The sequence below is a fragment of the Haemaphysalis longicornis genome, unplaced genomic scaffold (assembly GCF_048455015.1).
Source record: "Haemaphysalis longicornis isolate Haplotype H1 unplaced genomic scaffold, Haemaphysalis longicornis Haplotype H1 scaffold_1, whole genome shotgun sequence".
Classification (NCBI taxonomy): domain Eukaryota; kingdom Metazoa; phylum Arthropoda; class Arachnida; order Ixodida; family Ixodidae; genus Haemaphysalis; species Haemaphysalis longicornis.
Window position 1 is genome coordinate 332,594,403 of NW_027526203.1, and position 23,005 is coordinate 332,617,407.

General features: G+C 45.8%; 1 protein-coding gene across 1 annotated transcript; it reads right to left on the reverse strand.

Annotated features, from left to right (window-relative positions):
• Positions 1–6,799: 6,799 nt before the first annotated feature.
• Positions 6,800–22,607, reverse strand: Gdh (glutamate dehydrogenase, mitochondrial). Its single transcript, XM_077683803.1, has 11 exons — positions 22,010–22,607; positions 20,342–20,542; positions 19,805–19,891; positions 18,348–18,436; positions 17,827–17,925; positions 17,564–17,701; positions 14,441–14,581; positions 12,939–13,143; positions 8,299–8,390; positions 7,343–7,405; positions 6,800–7,215 (listed from the first exon to the last, which is right to left on the reverse strand). Exons 1-11 carry the CDS (start codon positions 22,440–22,442, stop codon positions 7,096–7,098), a joined length of 1,668 nt encoding a protein of 555 aa, XP_077539929.1. The 5' UTR covers positions 22,443–22,607; the 3' UTR covers positions 6,800–7,095.
• Between the last annotated feature and the right edge of the window lie 398 nt (positions 22,608–23,005).

Sequence of the window (23,005 nt, forward strand, 5' to 3'; positions counted from 1 at the left end):
AGCAAAGCCAAAGTACCAGTGAAGCTCAGTTTGTGTTAAATCACCGAACACGAGGCCTTCACACATACAAGGTTCGATGTTGAGCTAGTTGGTTCAGGATATTTGAGGGGGTGAATATTGCACCATAAGATGAAGGACAGGAAGGGCACACATGGACAAAGCGCTATATTGACCTTTGCGGTAATTTCATCTCATTTCAGCGCTTTGTCCGTGAGCGCCAATCCTGTCCTTCGTCTTGTGCTGCACTATTATGGACTTAATACAGCAGCCTTCTCAAGTCATGCAGCTATAAAAATAAGCGATAAATGCCTGTAGATTTGCTGAGAGAACTACAATGATGTCATTGCACTCGGCTTGTTCAGAAACAAAAAGGTGAAGTTTTGCCAATCATTTTTTATAATCTGTTATCTGACTGGTGTGGGCAAGGTATGTGTTTGGGCTTGGCTTAGTACCATAGTAAATTCAGGGTGCCGTTTTGAATTGAGTGGGAGCTGCTGAGAAGGGAGTCGAGGGTCGCTGCCTTTGTGAGGTCAGCCTTGTCTGGATGACTGATGACGGGAGCCAGAAGGAGCGCTTCTCAGGCAAGCTGATCAACTCATTTGTTCCCTGCCACGCCAGCATGTCCTGTGTACCTTGGGAGGTCTCTTGATATCTAGGAAGAGCGGTGTTGCAGGGGGGTACATCGGGCCCTATGCAAGTGATGGTGGCAAGCAGATTTGGAGTCGGCACGAACACGGGTGATACTGGTGGGGGGCGTAGTGTGGTTAGGGGCTGTCGCAAGTAGGTCAGCTTCTTCTGGGAACAAGATGAGTGTAGTGAGCAATTGTTCAGTGTGTGCATTGTACTAAGGGCTATTGCGCATGTTTGGGCTTGGAGACCAGCATCTTGAAGGTATGTGCTAGTTTTCATGTAACAGGCTGCCCTGGCACTGCAGAGGGGAGGGGTGGAGTTTCTTTATCTGTCCCGATGTCATAGGATGGGAACAGTAATTGAGCATGGTGAGGTCAGGTAGCGTGCGTTGCGAATCTGGTAGTCGGGGGGGCGTATCCGAACTTTGTTGGAGTGGCTCTTCCAGTCAAGATTGGCCCCCAGTGTTGGCACTAGTTGGTTCTAGCAGGATCACTTGGGTACTATAATGTGTAGAGCACAACCAAGCTTTGCAGATGCTCTACGTTTGCACTGGGTCGAACACCAAGAACTATTCTGACATATTGGCATAGCAGGGTGTCCAATTTCATGTCTACCAAGGTTGAGGTGTGGTGCCTGGTGAACTGAAACATGTCTTTTTGCTCTTGGTAATGTGAAACTCACCTGTGCCAAGCTCTTTGTCAATGCTGCTAGCATTAATGGCTTAGTTATCAAGGATTGTTCTGTGGCCACAGATGTGACCATAATTGATGGAGACATTGCTATTGCACACAAATATACTAGGCATGTGCGAATAGTTCCTTGGTTTCAAAGCTTGTATATATTTTGTGATGATTCTGCGAGTGCCAACACAAAAACTGAAATTTACCATTCTCGGGTAAGCCTTAGTGCCGAAAAGGAAAAGCTCATCTAAAAGCTTTACACGCCGCAATAAAATTTCAAGAACAAGTGTCTCATAAAAGGCAGCACACTTGTTTTGTGCACAGTCATGACGCAGTGCCTACAGTGGCGCCACCATTTCCCTATCGGGTGGACTGGCACGTGTCCAGTCGTGTTATCATGTCCCCTGATTACCATCGTCGTGATCCTCTTTCCCCAGCGTTGTTTTCTTCTCTCTATTAATATGACTGAGAGCCTTAACCGATTGCCTTTGTTGACCCCACACATACACTCTTAGTGTAATTGTGCTTTGCGAGTTCTATAATTAGTGTGCTCACATTACTCCTGTAGGCCTCAGTATGTCTCTTAACACTCCTGCAACAGCTTCCTTGGGCTGCAGTATGTAAAATAAATACTTCTAATCAGGCCAGAATGCATTCACTTCGTCCACCTTTAGTCAGCTTGACCCAAAAATCAGCCATAGTGTCGGGGAACCGTGCTTGACTTGCATTCCGTAGGGCCAGGGTTTCGAATCCCAGGTCCACATTTACTCCATTTTCTTTTAAGCTCAGTTACTTTAATTTTATTCTGCTTGTGCTATCAAGAATTTTGTGCGCCATTTTGTGGTTATGCCAACGTTGCTGCCGTGTTTTCGACCTACTGAGTCATGTAATGCTTTCGCATTAAAATTATCTCCGGTGTAAAACAAAGAAGCTAGCCTGCGCTTCAGGCCTCGTCAAGCTGCTCAGTGAGCAGCCTTTTCTTGTTTTCAGTTCATTTTCCCACTGAGAAAATAAACAGCCCCTGATTTTGATATATTTTATGGGGACAAGTTTCATTTCATTTGATGACTGCAACTAGAAGTGTTACAGCACTGGCGCAATCAGGGAGCAGTTTATTCAAATGTCGTTCCCCTCCCCCTCAGTACAGCAGGCATTTTCTCCTTGCATGAAATATATAAAGCTTGTGCCAAGCAAAACCTCCATTTGCCCAGAGCAACCAACCATTTGGGACTGGCAAAGGCAGGCGAACATTTGGATTACTAGGCACCAAGCAAGTTATCCCGTGGCCACCAGCTTTGAAATCATTCTCATCCTCAAATCGTAAATTTATACTAAGATCAATATTCTAGCAATATTGCACTATGATATGCAGATTACACTGGGCCAGACACTTCTGGCTGGTTCGTATGGACATAGAGGGATTATGAAGCAAACCGAGCCACCTTCTAGAGAGGTCAAGCTTGGTGCACTTTTACTTTGTTGTTGCCACATGCCAGTCCTAGGCACTGCCAACTGCTAGGACATGAACCTGATTGGTCGAACTAAACCAACTTGTTGGTATAACAGAGCCAAAAGAACGCCCTGGAAGTTTTGTTTTGAGCGTACGGACCGGTTATTTCCTGTGCTTTGTTTTGTTGTTGTTAATTTCTTTCAAAAGCCACACTGGCTTACTGGCTAACCTGCTACACCACTGAGCCCGAGGACGCAGAGTGAAAGATGAACACCCATGTGTCGAGATTTCACCGCACGTTAAAGAGCCCCAGGCAGTCCTCGTAGCCCAGGTGTAACTTTGACACATAAAAACTTGAACAGAAAAAGTCTGAAAAATAAACGAAATGAAATAACTTACACCAAAAAATTGTCCAAACCTACCATAGCACTCCTGCCGTAACATCCAACTGTGTTACTTTTAAGATTGCAAATTAGCACCAGCTGTGGTGACAGTGTCCCAAGGTTTCAGACACTGCACTGGACTGTTTTTTCCAACGGAGTAATTCGGCTGTGAAATCGCCGCAGGTGCGTGTGCCATGTCACTAAGATACAATGGTTTCACAATTTCACAAAATGCATTGTGTGGCAGTTGTTCACCAATATCTGCCATGCAATATTGCATTGTAGCATTGCCGTGCATCTTTACACGAGTTATGTAATGAAGTAGTCAATGGCATCAGCAGCTACAAACAAACCCTTTCACATAAGCACAGACTGCCAACAGGCGTGCACAAACGATGGCAACAACTGTATCCCAACGCCTGCCTTCCGAGTACTGAAGAAGCACCAGCATCTCCTCAAACCAACAGTACCAATATGGACGCCAGGTCAGGCAGGGCTCGACAGAAACGAACGAGCACATGCTACAGCCATCTGCAATACTACGTTCTCGCAAGATGTGCCTACCTGTCACCACACCAGAAGCTCACCTGAGAGGAGGCTGGAGCCTGGTGGCAACTACAGACAAACAAACACCTACTCCCCCTAGCTTCCTGCATACCATACACCCCGCCATATATCCACCAACATTCCCACTCTGCAACGAGCATCCTACACTGTACCACATCACCTGGACTTGCCAGAACAATTATTCGCACCCAAACCCTGAAGCAGTGGGAGGCCACGCTGTCCAGCTCGGACCAGAGATAGTTGGTGGACCGGGCACGCAGGACGGCAACCGAGACCTCGACTAAGGGATTCCCCCGCTTTCAAGCGTGAACTTTTTTTCACTTGAAATAAATAAAGTTTCACCACTACCACCACATATTGTCTAAATGCCAGCGTGCGGTACCTATGTAACAGCAACATCGCCGGATATCGTGAATTTGCAGCTGCATAGACGTTTGCATTATTGGACCCATTAGTTGTCTCCATTTATTTACCTCCCCACCAGATACAGCTTAACTCTTTCGTTACCATGCCTATACAAAATCATTCAATTTGAACAATGACTTTAGTGCCCCTTTTCATTACGTTGAAGGCGTTTGTAAAACAAGGAGTTTTTTGTGGTTAGCCCAGGAAACGACATTTCAGAATCAGTTTTGTTTTTATTCATGGGACAAAAATGATTTTTGATGCAAATTCGTATCACCCGAGTGTGGTAATCAGGCGTGGTCATCACGCGTCACAGCTACCGAGGAAAAAGTTATGCCACTTGTAAATACTCTGTCAGCATTTGGCTTTTGTAATTAGGGCACCTATGGTGAATCAGAACATTTTCGTTCACTTGGTTTGTGCTCCGACAGTACTATTCAGTAAAATCCGCTGAAAATATTAACTTGTGCCTGTTTGTAAGGTTAGTTTTTGATTCTAGGCAATTTGATTGCTGTTGCGCACATTATTGTAGGTCATGCAGTTCTAAATAGCAGAATACATTCAGTCCCCTGCATTTTAGGTTACCGCAGTATATGCCTACCCAATGATTGTAGCCAAAAAATAGTTTCTCAAGAGCAACATAAAGTTGTCCATTCCTTGGCATAAATGAGAGAGTTAACAAGGTTAGGTTTTACTGTATTTACAGTGAAGGGTGATGGCTGCTTGCCGTGCACAGCCAAGTTATCTGAGGCACCTTCAATGCAAGACAGCAGAACCATAACTTTTGTCCTCCAGCTTTTGAGTGCTTGCTTTCACAGAGGCGAGCGCAAGGCTTTTATACCTTACACATGGAAACAGGGTTTTTAAAGGCACGCTGCTTCGAATACTTCACTCAAAAATGGTTGGCAACTCAGGTCCTAGGCTCGCCACAAACTGCCAACACATAGGGTCCGTTCGATTCATCCTGCGCCTCCCGAACCAGTTCACAGCAGAGCAAAGCCGGTTCCACCAGCCTGCATAATCGGCAGAGCCATACCTGCACTTTTCTCGTCTGCTTCCCAACACTCATCCTCTTCACTCCCTAACAGTCCGCACCATCCGACCTGCTGAGGCGGAAGAGGCGGCAATCGCCCTAGCCCTTACACGTAGGCCACCCCCTACCACTATCGTCTCGGATTCGAAAACGGCCATTCGAAATTACGCCAGAGGCATGATCTCGCCCCTGGCGCTCGGAATTCTCCTCAAAAATCCTCCTACCGTACCCATAGAGCTGATCTGGACTCCGGCCCACACGGGCGTGGGGGGAAATGAGGCAGCACATAGGGCCGCTCGAGAGCTCACCGTCCGAGCAGGCCCTAGCCTCGAACCCTTTCACGGAGCCCTATCAGCTCGGGACAGTCTCTTAACCTTCCAAGACATTACGGCACATTTCCACCTCTCACGCCGCCAGCTCCCCCCCGCACACCCGGATTTATCCAACAGGGAAGAACGGCTATGGCGACTGGTGCAAACCCATACCCTCCCCTGCCGCTACCACCTGCACCGTATTTATCCTTCCGTCTACGTCTACCCCAACTGCCCGGCCTGCGGAGCAGTAGAAACCCTGGACCATCTTCTTTGGAATTGTCCCCACAACCCCTTTCCCCCCTTACCAGACGGTGGGCACTGGGCTGAGGCGCTGGGCAGCTCCGACCTGTCTACCCAACGGGTGGTCACGGCAAGGGCTGCTGCGGTCACCGGTACGCTGGTCACCACGCCCCCCTAAGGGGCCTTTAAAGGCTCAATAAAGTGTTTGCCCTCCTCCTCTCGTCTGCTTCTGCACTTCCCCGGCAGGGAGTGCAGGCAAAGTCATGAACTCATCCTGCACCCATCAGCAGCAGCGGTGAATCAAACGGCACAGTTCAGGTGCCGCGAGCTGCACCACTGAAATGAACAGCGAAGTGCTGCACTGCCTGAACTGGTTCATGTAATGCAGGCGAGTCGGACAAACCCATATTATAGATATCAGGGCTACACTCTGCCTGAAACTATCGTTATGAACCAAAGCAGTTCAGTTATGTTTTTTGATGGAACTACAGTGCAAACCTACAAGAAATAGGTTTCTGCAGCACCACGTGGCAGGCCATACTTGCCGACAAGTTTGCGAAAAAATGGTGCTTCACTTTCACATGCAAGTCGCCTCATCTGCTAAGACAAATGAGCAACATAAACTTGCATTTTTCTATACCATTCAAGCACCATTAATTTTCTCTACTGCAAGGAATTCTTTCACAAACTGTAGTGCTTGGCATACTTTTGGGCACTCAATTTTGTCGAACATTTTAGGATGGCTTCACTCACTGGAAAATTTACAATTCAACAATTTATTTAAGTGTAAAAATAGTGCAATAGTCCATCCCACACTATTTTTAATTAATTTTGTACTAAAAGATTCAACCTCTTTAATGTTCATCTTTGATCCAAGTTCTGTGGAATTCCCTGTGTACTGATGGTAATATCTGAGAAGCCCAAAAGACACCAAGAATTGAGGCAAGTAGCACCATGCATTTCTTAAAAAGCGAAACAGAGGTGTGAAATGTAACTTTCCAAGTATCAACGATTGCACAGTGCATTCACTCCACAATCACTGATGCAGCAGCACACCACAGAAGGATGGAGGAAAAGAAAACGGTCACAAATACGCATTATCAACTAACAGTATGATTTATTGTCATAGTTAAGTCTTGCACAGGCAATTTTAGTGCACATGTTCGGCCAACTTTTGTGGAATATGCTGCAACAGAGGTTTGACCTAGCATTATAGTATGGTGAATTTTAGAGCCAGCAATGCACTTGTCAGGCTATTCCAGGGCTTTGGTGGAACTGCCTGAGGTCCGAAAGCAAATAGGAAAGGTCTAGAGAGAGTGGCCAGTATGCTATGTGTGGAGTGCCCTCCCATTCAAAGCGCAGGCACCCTGCAGAAGATGAAAGTCCTCCTAATCTAGGTGAAGGTGAGGCCAGCTTCGCGATACGTCAAGTAGATCTTCTCAATGGAGTTCACATAGGCTGCTGTGCGAAGGTCCAACCCAAGGTTGTACTTCATGGCAGTGCGCATGATTTGCTGCAAAGGGAAGGGCGGGAGAAGAGGAGGTGTGATGAGCTGTGCCACAGTTACAGACACCCGCCGAACCGGGCTCGCAAGCGAGGATGCACAAAAGAATGCCACAGACACAAAATATTCTACTTACCCTGGCTGATCGCTCCATGGTGTAATCGAGACCAGAATGCACAATGTCCTTCTCTGATGCACCCTGCACACAGAAAAACTTGTGTAAATGCACTACCACGCTGCGATTAGCACAGGTGAATTTTGCCACCGATATGTTAACACTTGCTGAGAATGTGTTAAGCATCCTCTTCCAAGACAAGATTCATGCAAGCCAAGTGAAACTGCTATGCAGGGGCTGTGGACCTAAAAACAATTACTAATACTTCAGCTGCATTCATAAGGGTGTGTCGAAAGTCATGTAGGAGCACAAATGGCAGTGATGCCCACTCCATGGGTGCTTGCAGTTCCAGCCTGGCTGCCAGTGTTTTTACTCGGAAGCATTCAATGGGTGGGCAGGGGACGAGAGGAGGGAGGGATGATGCAGATGGACCATTCACCTTGAATGCTCCGTAAAGCGTGTGAATGGGGCACCACTACTTTTCAATTACAGGTCAGAACAGAACACGCAGCAACTTCACCTTCCACTTTTAACGAAAGTTAATGGACGGCACAGAGAGATCTAGTCAATGCAAAACATGACAACTAGTGCACACTGCTGCCGCCAAGGCAGCATGCACTTGTGCATGGCACTAGCATGTACCGCCAATGCAGACATCACATAGTATATTGAATTTGACAAACCATATGGAATACAGCATCTGCTTAAAAAGTTTCCTTAAACCAAACTCATCCCTTGCTGTCAGCTAGAAGGGAAGTTGCAGAAGAAGCAAGCATATTTGTAAGCTTTAACAAACAGTAATTACTTGGCAGGCCACAGGATAAGCTGTTACAGCAGAAAAACAAAACAAAATAAAATCAGAACTGCTTTGTTTGCACTTCCATCACAAATGGTCTCAGCAAAGGTGCGTCTAGCAAGCACATCAGCGAGCAATGCTGATCTGCTTATCAAAACAGCAGGTACGAAAGTGTCCTTACGGAGATTCTCTTCTGGAACGATTCACTCGGCATAATTGGAATGCGGCCACCAGCCTTGCCAAATCGCCTTTCCAAGGACTCCTGGACACTCTCTGGATTAAAAAAAAAAGCAAGCCACATCAGAACATATTGCCACTGAAGATACCTTGACCATGTAATGCTACAGGGCACCTTAGCCAACAAAAACACCTTAACTGACTTTCCAAATTTTAGTTGATAGACATCGTGACTTTTTTCACCCCACCACGACAACGAGGTCACAAAGCTAAAGCCACTTTTAGATGCACATTTTCTGAAGCAAATGGGGGTGGTTTCCATAGAACTTCTCACACACTGTGGAACAATTTAAAACAAGAATTTTTTTTATTTATAGGAGTATTATGTAGCTGCCGGGCTGCCAAGCTAAATAGATGGCAAAGCAAAACGCCAGTGCCTACATAGTAGTAATGTTTCTTCAAGGAAAACTGATGCTAAACACAGCTTTGCCACCAAACAATTGTATGTTTCACTGAATAAGCATATTTAGCTCATGCTGCGGCCACTTGACTGGCTGAAAGAGATGGCAACTGGGTTATTGACCGTACTAACATTTAGAGGCAGGCGCAGCTAATGCGGTTGTATTCTTCTTTTACTCTATTGGAGGAGAGCAGATCGCACAAGGGACTAGGCATAGCCACATTAATGTACTCCATGAAAAATGGCCTTGACATTCTCATGATCTTAGATTCACTACCTTTTCACCATTCGAGTAATACTGGCATGCATTTGGTTTCAAGTGGTGTGCAAGCCTTTTAGGGAGTGCAAACCTGTATGACATTGAACAGCCTGAAATGTTTATTAGTTTTCTTTTGCTTATCAATGTCGGCCCCTACAAATTTTTACGACTTGGTGACAAATCAGCATTTTTTTTTTCATTGTGAATCAATAACTGCTTGCAGATTTTTAGGTAACACGAAATTATGTGCCACATAGCACGTACCTGACCAATTTAAGTAGTCTTTAAAGGAGCCATGAAGAGAAAATGCAAATTGGTTTTATTCGAAAGATTTCGTGTTTTATAGTGCCCCCAGCGCTTGTCCGGATACAAACGGTGCTTTATTCACTGCGAAATTACACAATTTAGGTTAAAATTTTGATTTTTCCGCTCAATCGTGCGTTTTCGTGGTCCCAAATGACATCACAGGAACCGACCGCTCTGCAGCCTAGAGTACCTTCATTCACGCATCCGCCATACAGGGTAGAGACACGTATACGCTGGCGCCGCCATTTTCGGTTGCTCGCTCGCCGCCGAAGCAAGTCATTGTGTCAAAACCGTGCTAAAATTATCGCCGCAACGCGGTTTACTGAAGAAGTTTGAATCATATTGTCTGTTTCGCGTTGCTAGGTCTCGTGGGAAACGAAAAGAATAACGCGTTGAGCCCGTTGGCCTAATTGCGGCGGCACGGGACCGTTCAAAGGTTGTCTCCACCCTGTACAGCGGTGTCGGTTTGTTCCTGCGTTTCTTTACGTTCCGTAACCTAGATGGCGCCACCATACAGTGGCAAGCATTTGCTTTGTTTTTGCCCGCATTTAAACCTGGCTTGTTTTTGTTCTGGGAGAAAATATTCGTTCCCTGAAACAGTGCTCGCTCGACAAATGGGGTCACGCAAGACACCGTTGCTTGCGTCAATCGGCCAGTGTCGTCTGAGACAACCCCAAGCCCCGTAGTGCTGTGCAGCTAAACCAAGCATGCTGTGCGCAGTACGAACAGCAGAACGCATCAGTACTTCAATGTTTACATGTGCTTTCGTAACTTCCACTGTTTGTCCCATCATTCTTATTGCTTTGTAAAGAATGTGCCCTAAATTTAAGTGCAAATCGCTCGTTTGTCTAGTTTGTAAGCTCTACCTAATTTGCGTCTGCTTCTGCCAGCCTCCGCCAATCGCAGAGCTTAGCTCATGTGACATCATAGGTTCTGTTGCGGGAAATGAGCTGGTGGGTCGCATGACCATTCCCGTTTTTCCTAATTATGTAGCTTATTTGAGCGAAGTTTACGTTAAAAGTGGTGTCAGTATGATTCTAACGAGACAATCTTTTGAATGAACCAAACTTGTGTTTTCTCTTCATGGCTCCTTTAAGGAGGCACAGATATGGTCATTTGGGGGACCATGCAACCATAGCACCACTGGACCGTTGAAAGAGCACTAACGCTTGCACACACTTCCCATCTAGCAGACACATCAATAAGCCTGGCATCCCAATTCGTTAGGCCTAGAATCCTAAAGGTATTGAGAAATTCATGCGCAAAACAACTACGCTAAAGCAATCAACAATGCCAGAAAGTTCATAACTTTCCTCAAAAGGCATTGAGGAAGAATCAAGAAAAATAAATCGTGCCATTATTCGTTCGTCTGTGTAATAAACAGCCACAAGCCTAAGAGGGTACAGGAGTTGTTGCTCTGCCTTGAAACTCTAGTGCTGAGTTCACTATTTTACAACCTAGTTTATCAAGCACCATTATACAGCCAAGTACAGGCCTTGACCAAGTACCACGGTCAAGGCTCTCTGTCATCCCAGTTGTACGAGCCAAGGTTGTTATGAAGTGCCTAAATTTCTGCATATGTTCAGAACCAAATAACCTTCCGGCATAAAACCAGGAACAGTAACTAAAAATGCTGCACCCAGGCCTCACGAGGCAACGCCCAAGACACCCGCGGGCTTCCTTTTGCTGCCAAACGTTTGAATTCCTCGGCAGATGCCAGCTCAAGGATAAGTTTTCAAGAACCCAAGAATAACCCGGAGAGGCTTGGCTGGGAGTAGACTTAAAATTATGAAACGGCCTGGGCTGGGCATACATGTGTGCACAGGAGTGTAGTACTACCTGGGCACAGCACTCAATAGTTTATTGTATAATACCCACAGGTATTATACGGGCCAGGATAAACTAATAAAGAAAATTAGAGAGCTCTAGCTTCTAAACAGATATGCGATTATAACCTGATCAAATAAAAGAAGGAAAGGAATTTACAGACATACAACATGACATTTTGTATAGCAAAAATATGAATTTTGAACAGTGTCTAAAGCTATTTGCGAGCCAAATGATGAAGAGTGACTGCTTATGTGACAACCGGTCCTGCACAGCAAAGCCAGTTATGATTGTAGTGATGCAATCTACACAATACCATGGCTGCAGCAAAAGGAGTCCATAGAAAATGTTTTTCTGAACGAAGCACACGATAAGACGATGCAAGCAGCTTTGAGGCTGTGCCAAGTGGCAGAGAGAAAGCAATCACACGTGCTGTCATGACTGCGGTGAAAAACAACTGCAAGAAGCTACAAACAATTGACCGAGTTCCTCGTCACTGAAAGCCATAAATCAAGCATTGACAAGTGTGTGGGAAGTGACAGGCCATCACAACCTCAGGGAACAACAGAATAGACGTCTTTCATCACCCAGATACAGATTCCTTGAAACAACAACCACAGCCATAGTAAATGATGACATACATGGTAATTTTTGTACTACAGGGAATGACTTTCTAACCTAGTGCAAATGCACTTCAGCCAATTTTAACAAGTCAACTCAACTGCCAATCTAGGTGTTGCAATGCATCAAACATGGTCCACAATTGTCCCAACCACAGACGTACGCAATTATTTTTTTCGTTCCTGGGTACAAGAACCTGCAGTATTACCAAATACTTGAAGATGGTCAGGAATCAGGAAATTTGCTTTTAACCAGTTAACTAAACTGGGAAGATAAGCAGAGAGGTCATATAGTTTGCACCACTGCCATGTTTAAACGCAGTTCTAGAAGCACGGGTAAGACAGACTGACTTCTCTAAAAATTACACCCTCCCTCTTCCCCACTACTACTGACTTCTTGCACACTCCTACTGCTTTTTGCCTGCACCTGTTCTCTCAGCACATGTGCGTGCAAATCATAAAACATTCATGGAAAGTCCCCTTCATGCCTTTTTTTGTGTGTTCTTTTGCTGGTAAAAAAAAACAATCAAGCACTAGTTTTGCGCCAGAGCTCAATTGGGTCAAAGCCAGACAAAGAAATAATCCTGACACGTAAAGAATCCAAAGGTGAATAGACTAAAGTGTACTGCTGTCCAACTATCTGACCGCAAATGCAAAATGCTGCTTAGAAATCTATCAACTGAATTCAAGCTACCTTCTTTTAGTGCCCTATAAAAATCACTACGTTGAAACCAGCTGTTACATTTCGTTAATGCCTTTGCTTCCATTACCACTGCTACAAACATATTGAGTACAGGCGCAACTGCACAAAAAAAGAAAGAAAGAAAGAAAAAGGAAAAAGCTTGCCTCATGAACTGTAAAGTGCAAATTTTGATTCTTTGCACAACTCTAAGGCAAAGCGGTGTTTAACAGTGCAAGGCAAAAGTCTGCAAGCACATGCCCCGACCTTCGCCCATGATATGCTCACTTTTATCAGGAATGGGCTACACTAGAAGTAGCTGGATATGTGCTGCATATTGCCTTAGTTTGGACAAACTGGCACGACTAATCTGCCATTAGTAGCCCACAAGCTGAGATCTGTTGAAACTGCAGAAGCTGCACTTCACCGAAAGTGGGACCAACATGATACCAGCTCGGGTTGCTCAGCGATCAGAAAAGGATGTGGCCCGCACCTAGGAGGTGGTAGTTGGACTCCCGTTCGTATTTGAAGAGAAGTCGGCCGTAGCTGACGTGGTTCAAATTCTTCAGCCACTCAAAGTAGCTGACCGTCACACCACCGGCGTTGATGTACAAATCGGGAATGACCAGAATGTTGCGCTCCATGAGGATCTTGTCTGCGGCGGGAGTTGTGGGTCCGTTGGCAGCCTCAGCGATGATCTGGAAGGTGGGGACAATTTGGGAGGACGTCAATGCCAGAAGCAAAGCTTGTACATCATGGCTGTGTCGTGCTCTCCCTGGCTGCCATCACTGTTGTGAAACATTCACCTCTTGCTACAGGAAATGAGCCTGAACCCAGTTGCTCATTTCTATCCCGACAGGCTATGCAGCCATGAAAAATTGAATGACATCCTCTAAAATCTGCCAGCTACGCCTTTTTTTGCTTTTTGTTTGCAGAGGACCCAATGCTCTCCACACCAAAGCTTCAGCGTTCTTGTCCAGCAGGGATTTTGTTACTGCAATGAGTGGCCCGAAAGCCAAGAAAGCTATCGCACATCCAAAGAGCGCACGTCCCTGTCATTCCCTCTAACACCATTTGTAATGCTGTGGAAGGCACCACTGCGCTGGTTCAGGTGGTGGTGAAATGGTCTTATGTGCAGCGAGAAAAGTTGTTTTGATTTTTTGCTTTAACAAGTGCTATCAAAGGAACATTTTAGTTCACCGTCACGAACAGGTGTAATTAAAGGTGTTATCAGTTGAAGAAACATTTGCCCTGGTCTGGAATAACCATAGGCCATGATGAACTCTTCTTTAACAGCAGAGCTTTCTGAAAAGGTTGCATAGCTTTTTACAAGGCTATAAACCCACTGAAGTCCACCATTTCAGCCTTTCCAACTTTTTGTTTGCACAACTTCATACTACGCATACTGAAATAACAGTGGGCATCAGCCACTATTCATATAATATTCCAGATTTAAATGACCAAGCTAATTATAGATAAATATTTCCCCTGCTTGTAAGATTTTTTTTTTCTTTAACAAATTTCCAGATACTTGTTGACACATGCTTTATTTTGATTTCATGACACCGTACTATAGTTCTGCAATCTGAGTAGTCCTTGTCCTCTAAAAATAAAAATGTATTGAAAGATAAAGAAATCCATCATTGATTTGTGATAAAGACTTAAGCCCACTGTAAGCTGCGTGCACACATCTTTCCACTGCCTTAGTTTAGCACGAAGCGCATTCAATGTTACGAGAAGTGCACTTTTAGAACACCAAGCTCTGCATTACAACAGGTGCTGCAACTACAACAAAGAAAAAATCCTGGATCTCAACCGAAGGCTTGCTCGGTGAATGTTTTGCAACTACAAAAGAAATACATAGAAGAACCAAAAGCTCATTAGAGAGCTGATGCTGTAGACAGTGAGAACAGTGGCCGTAGTGCCGAGTAGAGTTTTTCTTGATGCACACTGACAACAAGCACACCCAGCCACACAGCGGCCAGCAATAATCACCTTGCAGTTGAACTTGTTGGCATTGTCCTTGGTGATTATCTTCTCCAGGGCAGCCGGCACAAATATGTCACACTCTTCGTATATGATGTTCTCCCCTTTGTAAGGCTCCGCACCAGGGAAGCCGGTTATGCTGCCGTTGTTCTGAACACAGGAGGGGGGGGGAACAAAAGGCACAGCTTAGTGGTCCCCCACTTCGTGGCACATCACTTTTTTTGCAAGGATGAAAAACAAATTTTTAAAATTCACCCAATGACTATGATACTCTTTATTATGAAATTCGAGCACAGCTGTTCAGGACTATTGATTTTGCAACACACCGAGGTGAAAAAATCAAAAGGACTCTCTTGGCAGTATGAACCTCTGGACTTTAGCGCGGAAGCACTGAGCCTCTGCTCAGGCATCTCATTTAGTAGCCACAGCAGATTAAACCGTTCCACCATTTGCGTCGGACAGTGCTCAGAAAAAAACTGGCTGAAGCTATTTTGTATTACAATTAAAAGCGAGTAGAGTGGCTGTCGCGGACAACGTGTTGTGTGGCACATTGCAAACTGAGTGCATGTGCGAGGGAATGTGCAAGTGATGTAGGGAGAGTTCCACAGCAGCCGCCAAAGACAGACCTGGCACCATCTTTTTTGTGAGTCGCCACTGCTGAGCACATCCCCAACGGTAATCTGCCTTCCTCCTCACTGTTTCACCATACTCTGCACTTTGTGTTTACCCTCTTTCATCCCCCCCTCCCCCCCAATGCCTCCCATTCACTTTATTCTATCGAACAGCAGTTTTAGCGCGTGTGAAGAACACGTTCGCCCGTCACCGGGTTGCGAGAGTCTACGAGCGTACCCTCATAGACTACGCAACGAGAGCATGTTAGAAGGCATAATTAATGCTGGCCCAACCTCCCCATAAGCAAAGCTAACCCCAAAGTTTGCAGGCAAAAATGAGTAATTACCTCGCAACAAACGCAAACCAAATTAATAAGCGAGGGTAAAGCGTCCAAGACCCTGTTTGTGCAATACATGCAGCCACACTTGTCAAAAATGTTCGACTAAATTGAAGTTCACCTCCAATAAACTACAACCTTTCATGCGAATATTATGCTGTTTTCTGTTTCTGATGCGACACAAAAATATTTAACTCACTTTTGGTCATTTTCAATTGATTGTGGCGAAGCGGACGGCACTGACAAAAAAAAAAAAATGCAAATGCGACACAAATAAATCCTAAGTGAAGGCAGAGAAGGTATGTAGTGCCTGCGACTTGACAGCGATGTGAAAGCCAACTGGCATAGCTGCTCACATATCCTTGATGAAACCGAAACCATCACCACATTGAAACTGAAACAACAATGTTTCAGCCACGTTTTCGGGTACGGGGCATCATGGCGGTTGTGTCTCGTGGCTCAATTCGGGCTCTGCGGCGCAGGACGGCACTGATAAACGATTTTGCCGCAATAGGGGCAGTTCGGTGCAGGATGGCGCAGGTAAACAAGTCTGGCGCTCAATGGCGCAGCTGTTGCACCCCTGCATTTATCGATGTAACACCCTGTACGTGGGCTTCTATGGATGTTCGCTGGGGATCTGAAAGTATTTCCTTGCCGTGGGAATCTCGTACTTGTGGGATTTCGTTATCACGGGGTTTGACTGTAAAGGGAAAAAGACCTCCAAAAGTGCACAGCACAGAGCAAAAATCTGCCTTTAAGGACAGCAGGGACTGTATGTCATAGTATTCGAACAGTAACACTAATGAAAAAAATTTGTAGGATGCTCAAGTTTTGCCTTCAAGCGTGGAAAGTGATAGCGTTATCATCAAGACCCATTCACATCACATTTTCATTCGCTTGTCAATTTTGGGTCGCAAACGGCACCCGCCAGTGCAGACAAATTTCTGCTCTTGCTTGCACACCTTGTGTTAGGGTGGAGAGTTATGATCCCGGAGGTTTCAGTGGGTGCCGCAAGGTGGCGCTACGCGATTTTTTGCTCATGCCGATTTTTTGCTCACGGTCAATGCCAGCTTTAAATTAAAATTCGTACTAAATTCGGATTAAAATTCCTGAACACAAATGACTTCCACTAGGTGTGCTCGCATTAACCCCCAAACACCATGACAACATTTCTCTCTCTCTCGGGTTTTGTGCTGTGGTACAGGCAACGCCAGACCGTATGTTCAGAAGGCCATTTTGCACACATGAAACGCCAATCTGCTTGGACACGTTCATTCTTCGTTACCAAAAAGTACACCAAACAAGACTGACCATAGTGCTGGGAACTTAGTAACGCTAGAGCATTTTCCCCCAACAAATAAGCCTCGGCAAGCTTTTAGAAACAAACACTTTTTGGCAAGTTATCAAAGCACTCGCAAATCTCATGAAATAGGTTGAATCTTATGAACCTTTTTATATACAAGGCAAATTGCCCCCCCCTCCCCCCTTATTTCTTCCCCAATACACACACCACCCTACCCTTCAGGCAGAATTACTCCAATTCCCAGAGCGTGCAAACAATTCATGCTAAATTTAAAAGTGACCAAAGCGTAAATGATTAGGGCAAGTTCAAAGGACAACTTCATGCATCGATACAAGTGACAAACTAGTAGTAATGGATCGATAAAGTTAACCAATGTGAGAACAAATGTGCTGTCAAATATAGAAAAATCTACAAAGAAGTTTAGTAGGCTTTTCCTCTACCGGCTGCTCAAGATGAAATGAATGTGAAACGATGGCACTGGGTAGCATATACAGCTGCAGCTGCGCTCAAGGATTTGCATCTCCTCATCATGCACACCTCGAAGAACAAGCTGGTACTTTAGCTGAAAGAGAAGTTCTCGCAGCTTTACAGTTTACACGGCCGATGTGTGGCAGAAAACAGAACAAGGCGTAGCTAAAGAGGCACAAGAGAGAAAGCCAATGCACTATATGCAACACAAATGAAATTGTGTTCGCAGCAGCCCTGTACTCAGGTGCAGACTCAGCATCAAGACGTGCGAGGAAGTTGGGAGTGTGCGACTGTTTTATAAGCAAACTAAACCGTTGTTGGGCACTTATTAGACAGTGCGGCTACTGAGAGCCCTTAATGGGGGCCAGTATGACCCCACATGCCAGACGGAAACATGCAAGATGGTCCTTACAATTTTCCACTCTTCAATCTCCTTGGGATCGATTCCATTGGGGTTGAAGATGGAGCCATCCACTTCTTGGATGCCAATGCATCGAGCACCAGCCCTTGTCAAGTAGCGTGTGCAGTGAAGACCTACGTTTCCGAGACCCTAAGAGGAGAACACAGCCATGCATGCTTGGTCAGGCACCACGATTGGTTGCCACATTCAGGACGAGTCCTTCCCTGTCACCTTGACTAGAAGAATACCTCAATAAATTAATGAGGCATCCTTACCTGAACAATGAAAGTCTTGCCACCCCAGCCAGGGGTTGTGCCAATCATGCTCATGAAGCTTGCTTCGTTGATGAAGTTGTCAATGCCATGAAACACACCCTAGACAGACACACAAAGGCATAACAGTCAGCAGCGAGTTGCGTGTCCTGGCGTGTCAAAGCGCGGCACCATGCAATACAAAACATTTTGAAAAACGCAGGAAATCACTCTCGGGTTGCTTCAAACGAATACTTTCCCCCGCCCCATTCAAATGAATCTACTATTTCCCTCCCAGTACGATCCACTTTGCAAATTTTGTGGACAACCAGGCACACTCCCTCACACCATCTGGGAGTGCAAGGACAATCCAGATCTACCACCCACCCCTACCCCGAGCAGTGGGACATCATGCTGTCTAGCTCGCACCTTCCCGACCAGGCTCATCTGGTGGAGAGTGCTGCACTGGTGAAGACGGCACAAGGACTCCTCAACTGAGGAGCCACCCCCGCCAAACACCACGTTCAATAAAAAGTAGCACTTACCCGGCCTGTGGCAGACACTCTCCCGTGGATGCCACCCTGATTGATGGGCTTGCCAGTAACACAGGCATGAGAGTTCAAGTCAGTGTGCCCTGGAAACAGAAAGAGGACAGCATGAATTAAGGAAAAGACAAGGAGGGAGGTCACAGGGAGAGGAAAAAAAAGGCCTATAGAAGCAAGTTTGAAGTTAGGCTAATTGGCGAGTAATAAAACTTCACACCCAATTACTAGCACAAAAAGAAAAGACAAGGAAGACTAAACAGCACACAAACGTCAGGACTTTCGGTACTCGTTGCGTGGAAATTATACATCCACCATAAACAAACAAAATGTGCAGACCACCACAGATGGGAAAAAAAAGTACACCATGTGCATCTTGAAAACGACATGCCAAATCTCCGTTTCACTTTAAGCCGGACTGGGGGTACCTATGTGCTTACTGCCAATGCGAAAGGCTTCGTATATTTTACATTTGACCTTTCAAACCGCAACGGCAAAGGACGTGTGTTACCTGGGAAGCTGGGGAGCACAGGCACCACGACAATTTTCCGCTAAGTGCCTGGCTGCCACTACAGATTTTAAACTACTGCACTGTACTCCTATAGTCTATCGGGTCGGCAGCGGGAAGTTTGGCCAGTGTGGAATCTCCCGTACGATGAGTTGCGTGTACACTCAACACAGCGAGTGGCGTGTTTTTTATCACACCGTTGCTTTGCCAAGCAGGGCATCAGCATTGCTCGATAAAGCAACCCTGATAAAAAAGCACACTTGTTAAACTGTCAGCATTGCTTTGTCAGTACCTGCGATAACTGCTCTACCCATACAGTCCAACTATGTTACGATTATCGGGCAGGGCTTCACAATTGGTTCCATTTTGAGCAAATCCACATATATACCTCATTACGCATATAAATCTTACTGCAGCCCCAAAGCAGCCTTTAATGTGCACCAAAATCTAAAAAAAAAAAAAAAAATCTGTTTTTATTTTGCGCTTGTATACATATGTGGCTGCATTGTGCAGTTTAATCAATGAAATATATGACTAGTTAGCAGAAGTCTAGAGCCTTAGTTTAACAATGAGTGGCAGGAAAGAAAACACCATGCTCTGTTGGCAATGTCACACCATATTGTAGTGACATCAAACTGGGTTGCAATGCGTTTTCATTTCACCTCAGCCTGCAAAATTTCAATTTCATGTATTTCATGGTCAATAGCAACTTTTGTTTGCATGCAGATTTAGAGGTAAACATTAAAGCGCGTGTAAATCTAAAAAATGTTTGTAAATCGACTGACCAAGCCCTGAACCCGGTCTGCACGATCTCAATGTATTTATGATATGTTTACAACTCACTCCAGTGCACAGAAGTAAAAAGACCAGTGATCTCATCCACAGCAGAGTGTAATGAGCATAGAAAAAGAAAAGGCACCGGCAACAGCAGGGCAGTAACAAGCATACCCACCGATGGTTTGAGAGTAGGTGTCTGCGATCCAGCTCATTTCTCTCTCACCAGTTCCCATGTCGGGTGCTGGTACATCGACTCCAGGCCCTTTGGCAAGACAACAACACAAACAAATATCAAAACAAGAGGCCATGTTTAACAAAAACGCAGCTTGTAAATGGTCAGAAAAGACATGCAATGCCATTAAGAATAGACCCATCCAGAGTAGAGCTTGTGAAGAGCTACAGGCAGTAGAGCCAGGTAGTGGTGGCAGGGGTGAGGACAGTGGTAACACCCCCCCCCCCCCCCCCCTATTGCCTTTTGAACAAGAACTGTTAAGTCTAGAGTCAGGATTTACCTCTGAAAAGTACACGAATGGGACCAAAGACAAAAATTGAAAAATCAGCTGCTTCACAGATGACTTAATGTTATTAAGCTACCCTTATGAAAACTGAATAGCCCTGCTTGGTACATGCATTCTAGGTAAGTCAGCCAAACATTGTACACAACTGAGAGGTTTTAAACAGACCTTAAGTCCTACAAGGCAATTTAGTTCACCTAAGAAGCCCTTCTTTGCGAGCTGTAGGGCAAAGTTGCGAGTCATCTTCTCAAGTTCAAATTCGCTGAACTCCCTTGGGTTGATCTTCAGCCCCGCTTTTCCGCCACCGAAGGGGACATCAACCACGGCACACTTGAAAGTCATCAGTGCAGACAGGGCCTTGACTTCATCCAGGCTCACGTCCAAGCTGTATCGAATGCCTGGGCAGCAAGGTGGGGTCAGGTTCATACACTCATTCAGGCAAGCTGAAAAGCTCCCACGTGATGCTTCTGGAAAGCACAAACTAACAACGGGGATAAGGGCAGAGTGGCAATGCCACAAGGCCCTCTTGCACCCATTCCTACTTTGCACTTTCCAGAAGCATCATGTTGTATACACCAACATGCCCAAGCAACAATCCTTGCAAGCTTGTACTTATCATGTGTGCAGCAAAACATCCCTGGCACTGGCTTGCTCAAGCTAAACCTCCAAGCTGGCATTTACATCCTTGTACTAGGTTTAGCCGCATGATAATTTTGGAAGTAGATCTACCTGCACCCTGCCCAGGTATGGTTTAACCAAGTTATGCCGTACTACAAATTAAACAAAGGTGAGCAAAGTCAAATTTCGACGCATCAGAATTCCTGCAGCCATTCTACTATAGCTCGCCCACATGAACCGCCATACAATCCAAGAAGATTGTTTTCGCAGCTGGTGTGCATGTGCAGCAAGTTCTGGGAAACAGTAAAAAACTGAAACTATCAAGCGCAGATATTTCCGGCTGCAGTGGCACAACATTCACAAAAAAATTCGTTCATGCCGATTCTTACTTCATTCGTTCATGTCATTTTTCGTTCGAGAAACTTTCTTCGAATGCCTTCGAAAAGCAAAGTTACGTAACAGAGAAATGGGCGTCCAAGTTTGGGTTAGGTTCAGCAGCACGTTCGGCGCGCTGGGAAGGTCATAATACATACCAATTGTGTTTCTGTCTACTGCGGAGATGTTATGCACAGAAATAAAGTCCTAAAGTGTATTGAGCAAAAATGCAAACTAGGGAGGGTTGCGACACATCATGCATTTTTTCAAAAGCAGCGCCTTTCCGCCCTTGAGACCGCAACAGAGACGTTGTAAAACTCCCAGTTGACCCCCGTACGATAACGTATAATAAAAGAGAAAGCATTTTACGAAACAGGGCCCGCCTCTACGCCGACGGCTCTCTGCTATTTGAGCGCCGAACACGCCGTACATCGTGCCACTGCCCCGCTAAGATAAAGAAACAAGCGAAAGAGAAAGGCGAGGAGCATCCGGATGGCGCATACGCAGGATCTTCTCGCTTCGAGCGCGTGCTTCGCATTTTTTCCTCCCGACGCAGCCTGCCCGTATTCGAGGCTGCTACACAGCACTCGAGCTGTGGTTTTACACCGTAGTGGAGGAGTGGGGTACTGTGGGCCTCCTAGTGATCTTTCTAACGTGCGCCGAAACCTCGACACACCGGCGTTTCCGCCCCCATCAAAAACACGGCCGGGATCGGGCCCGCATGCTCAGCCCTCGCCAAATCGAGCTAGAACAGGTGGCCCGTAAACCCGTCGGAGCTGGACAAAACCAGCGACCACGACCGCCGCCGCGGTGGCTTGCGCACACCGCAGAGGCGCTCGCGTGCGTGCCCAACACTGCGAGCGGAAACATACCTCCTTTGCAGGGCGTCCGGTGATGGCTGTGCTGCGCCCGCCACCCGTTGATCATCACGTATTCCCCATTGTCCCTCTTCAGGGGAAAGGACACCTCGAGCACGGCATGGCAAGGTCCGAGAAGGGCGAGGTAGCCGCGGACCTTCTTGCGCTTCTCCTCCAGGCTAAGCTTGCCTTTGAATTCCTCCACCAGTTTGTCCTCGACGACTTGCCAGCCTCGGTGGTAGAAGTACTCCACCATGTGGAAGAACGACGGGTCCTCCGCGTCTTCAACGTACTGTAGGTGCTCGGGCATCTTGTGGTCCGAGTAGCTCCTACGCTGGTGTTGTGAAATCATGGGCGCGATCGCAGACTTCGCGGCCTTCCGACATATCCCCGATTTACCGTACGCGCCCGCAATTTGGCCCAAGGTGACTGCGCCGTACCTCAGCATCTTGAATATGCGTGCCTTCAGTCGCTTCTAACAGTAAACTCTCACACTAAAAGAAGTACCTACGAGAGTCTAACTGCTCTACCCATACAGACCACCTATGTTCCAATTTTTGGGCAGGGCTTCGCAACTGGATACGATTGGAGCGAATCCAAATATATACCTCATTAAATATACAGACGGTACTGCAGCGCCAAAGCGGTCAAAATGTAAAAAAACGTCTAATTGAAACTTAATGGCAAGGGCTCAATGCAAACAAACTTAAAAAGTAAACTTAAAAACTGTTTTATAAATAATATTTAGTTAATAAAATGCATGCTTTACAAGCATAAAAATTACTTTGTACATTTCATGCAAGACTGGAAGGCGCGAGATTTGAATTTTTATGTCGCGCACAAACCATGTTGTAGGGGTTGTAGTGGTTGTAGCCTCTTGGAATGGTGCAGGCTGGGTTTGGGTGATTTATGTGTCACAAGATCAAGCTTCACTTTTTATTCGGTTCCATTTCATGGCGTAACAGATGCTTTTTTATTAATAGTAGAGTTACTGAATGGAGCGTTAGTGGC

What these genes read in the sequence shown, in the direction of transcription:
- Gdh (XM_077683803.1), bottom strand. Translation starts at nt 22,442, where the DNA reads ATGCTGAGGTACGGCGCAGTCACCTTGGGCCAAATTGCGGGCGCGTAC. An exon ending in GAGTGTCTGCCACAGGCCGG is followed by an intron (nt 17,926 to 18,347) that starts GTAAGTGCTACT and finishes GTGTCTGTCTAG; the next exon opens with GGTGTGTTTCATGGCATTGA. An exon ending in CGTTCCAGAAGAGAATCTCC is followed by an intron (nt 7,406 to 8,298) that starts GTAAGGACACTT and finishes TTCTGTGTGCAG; the next exon opens with GGTGCATCAGAGAAGGACAT.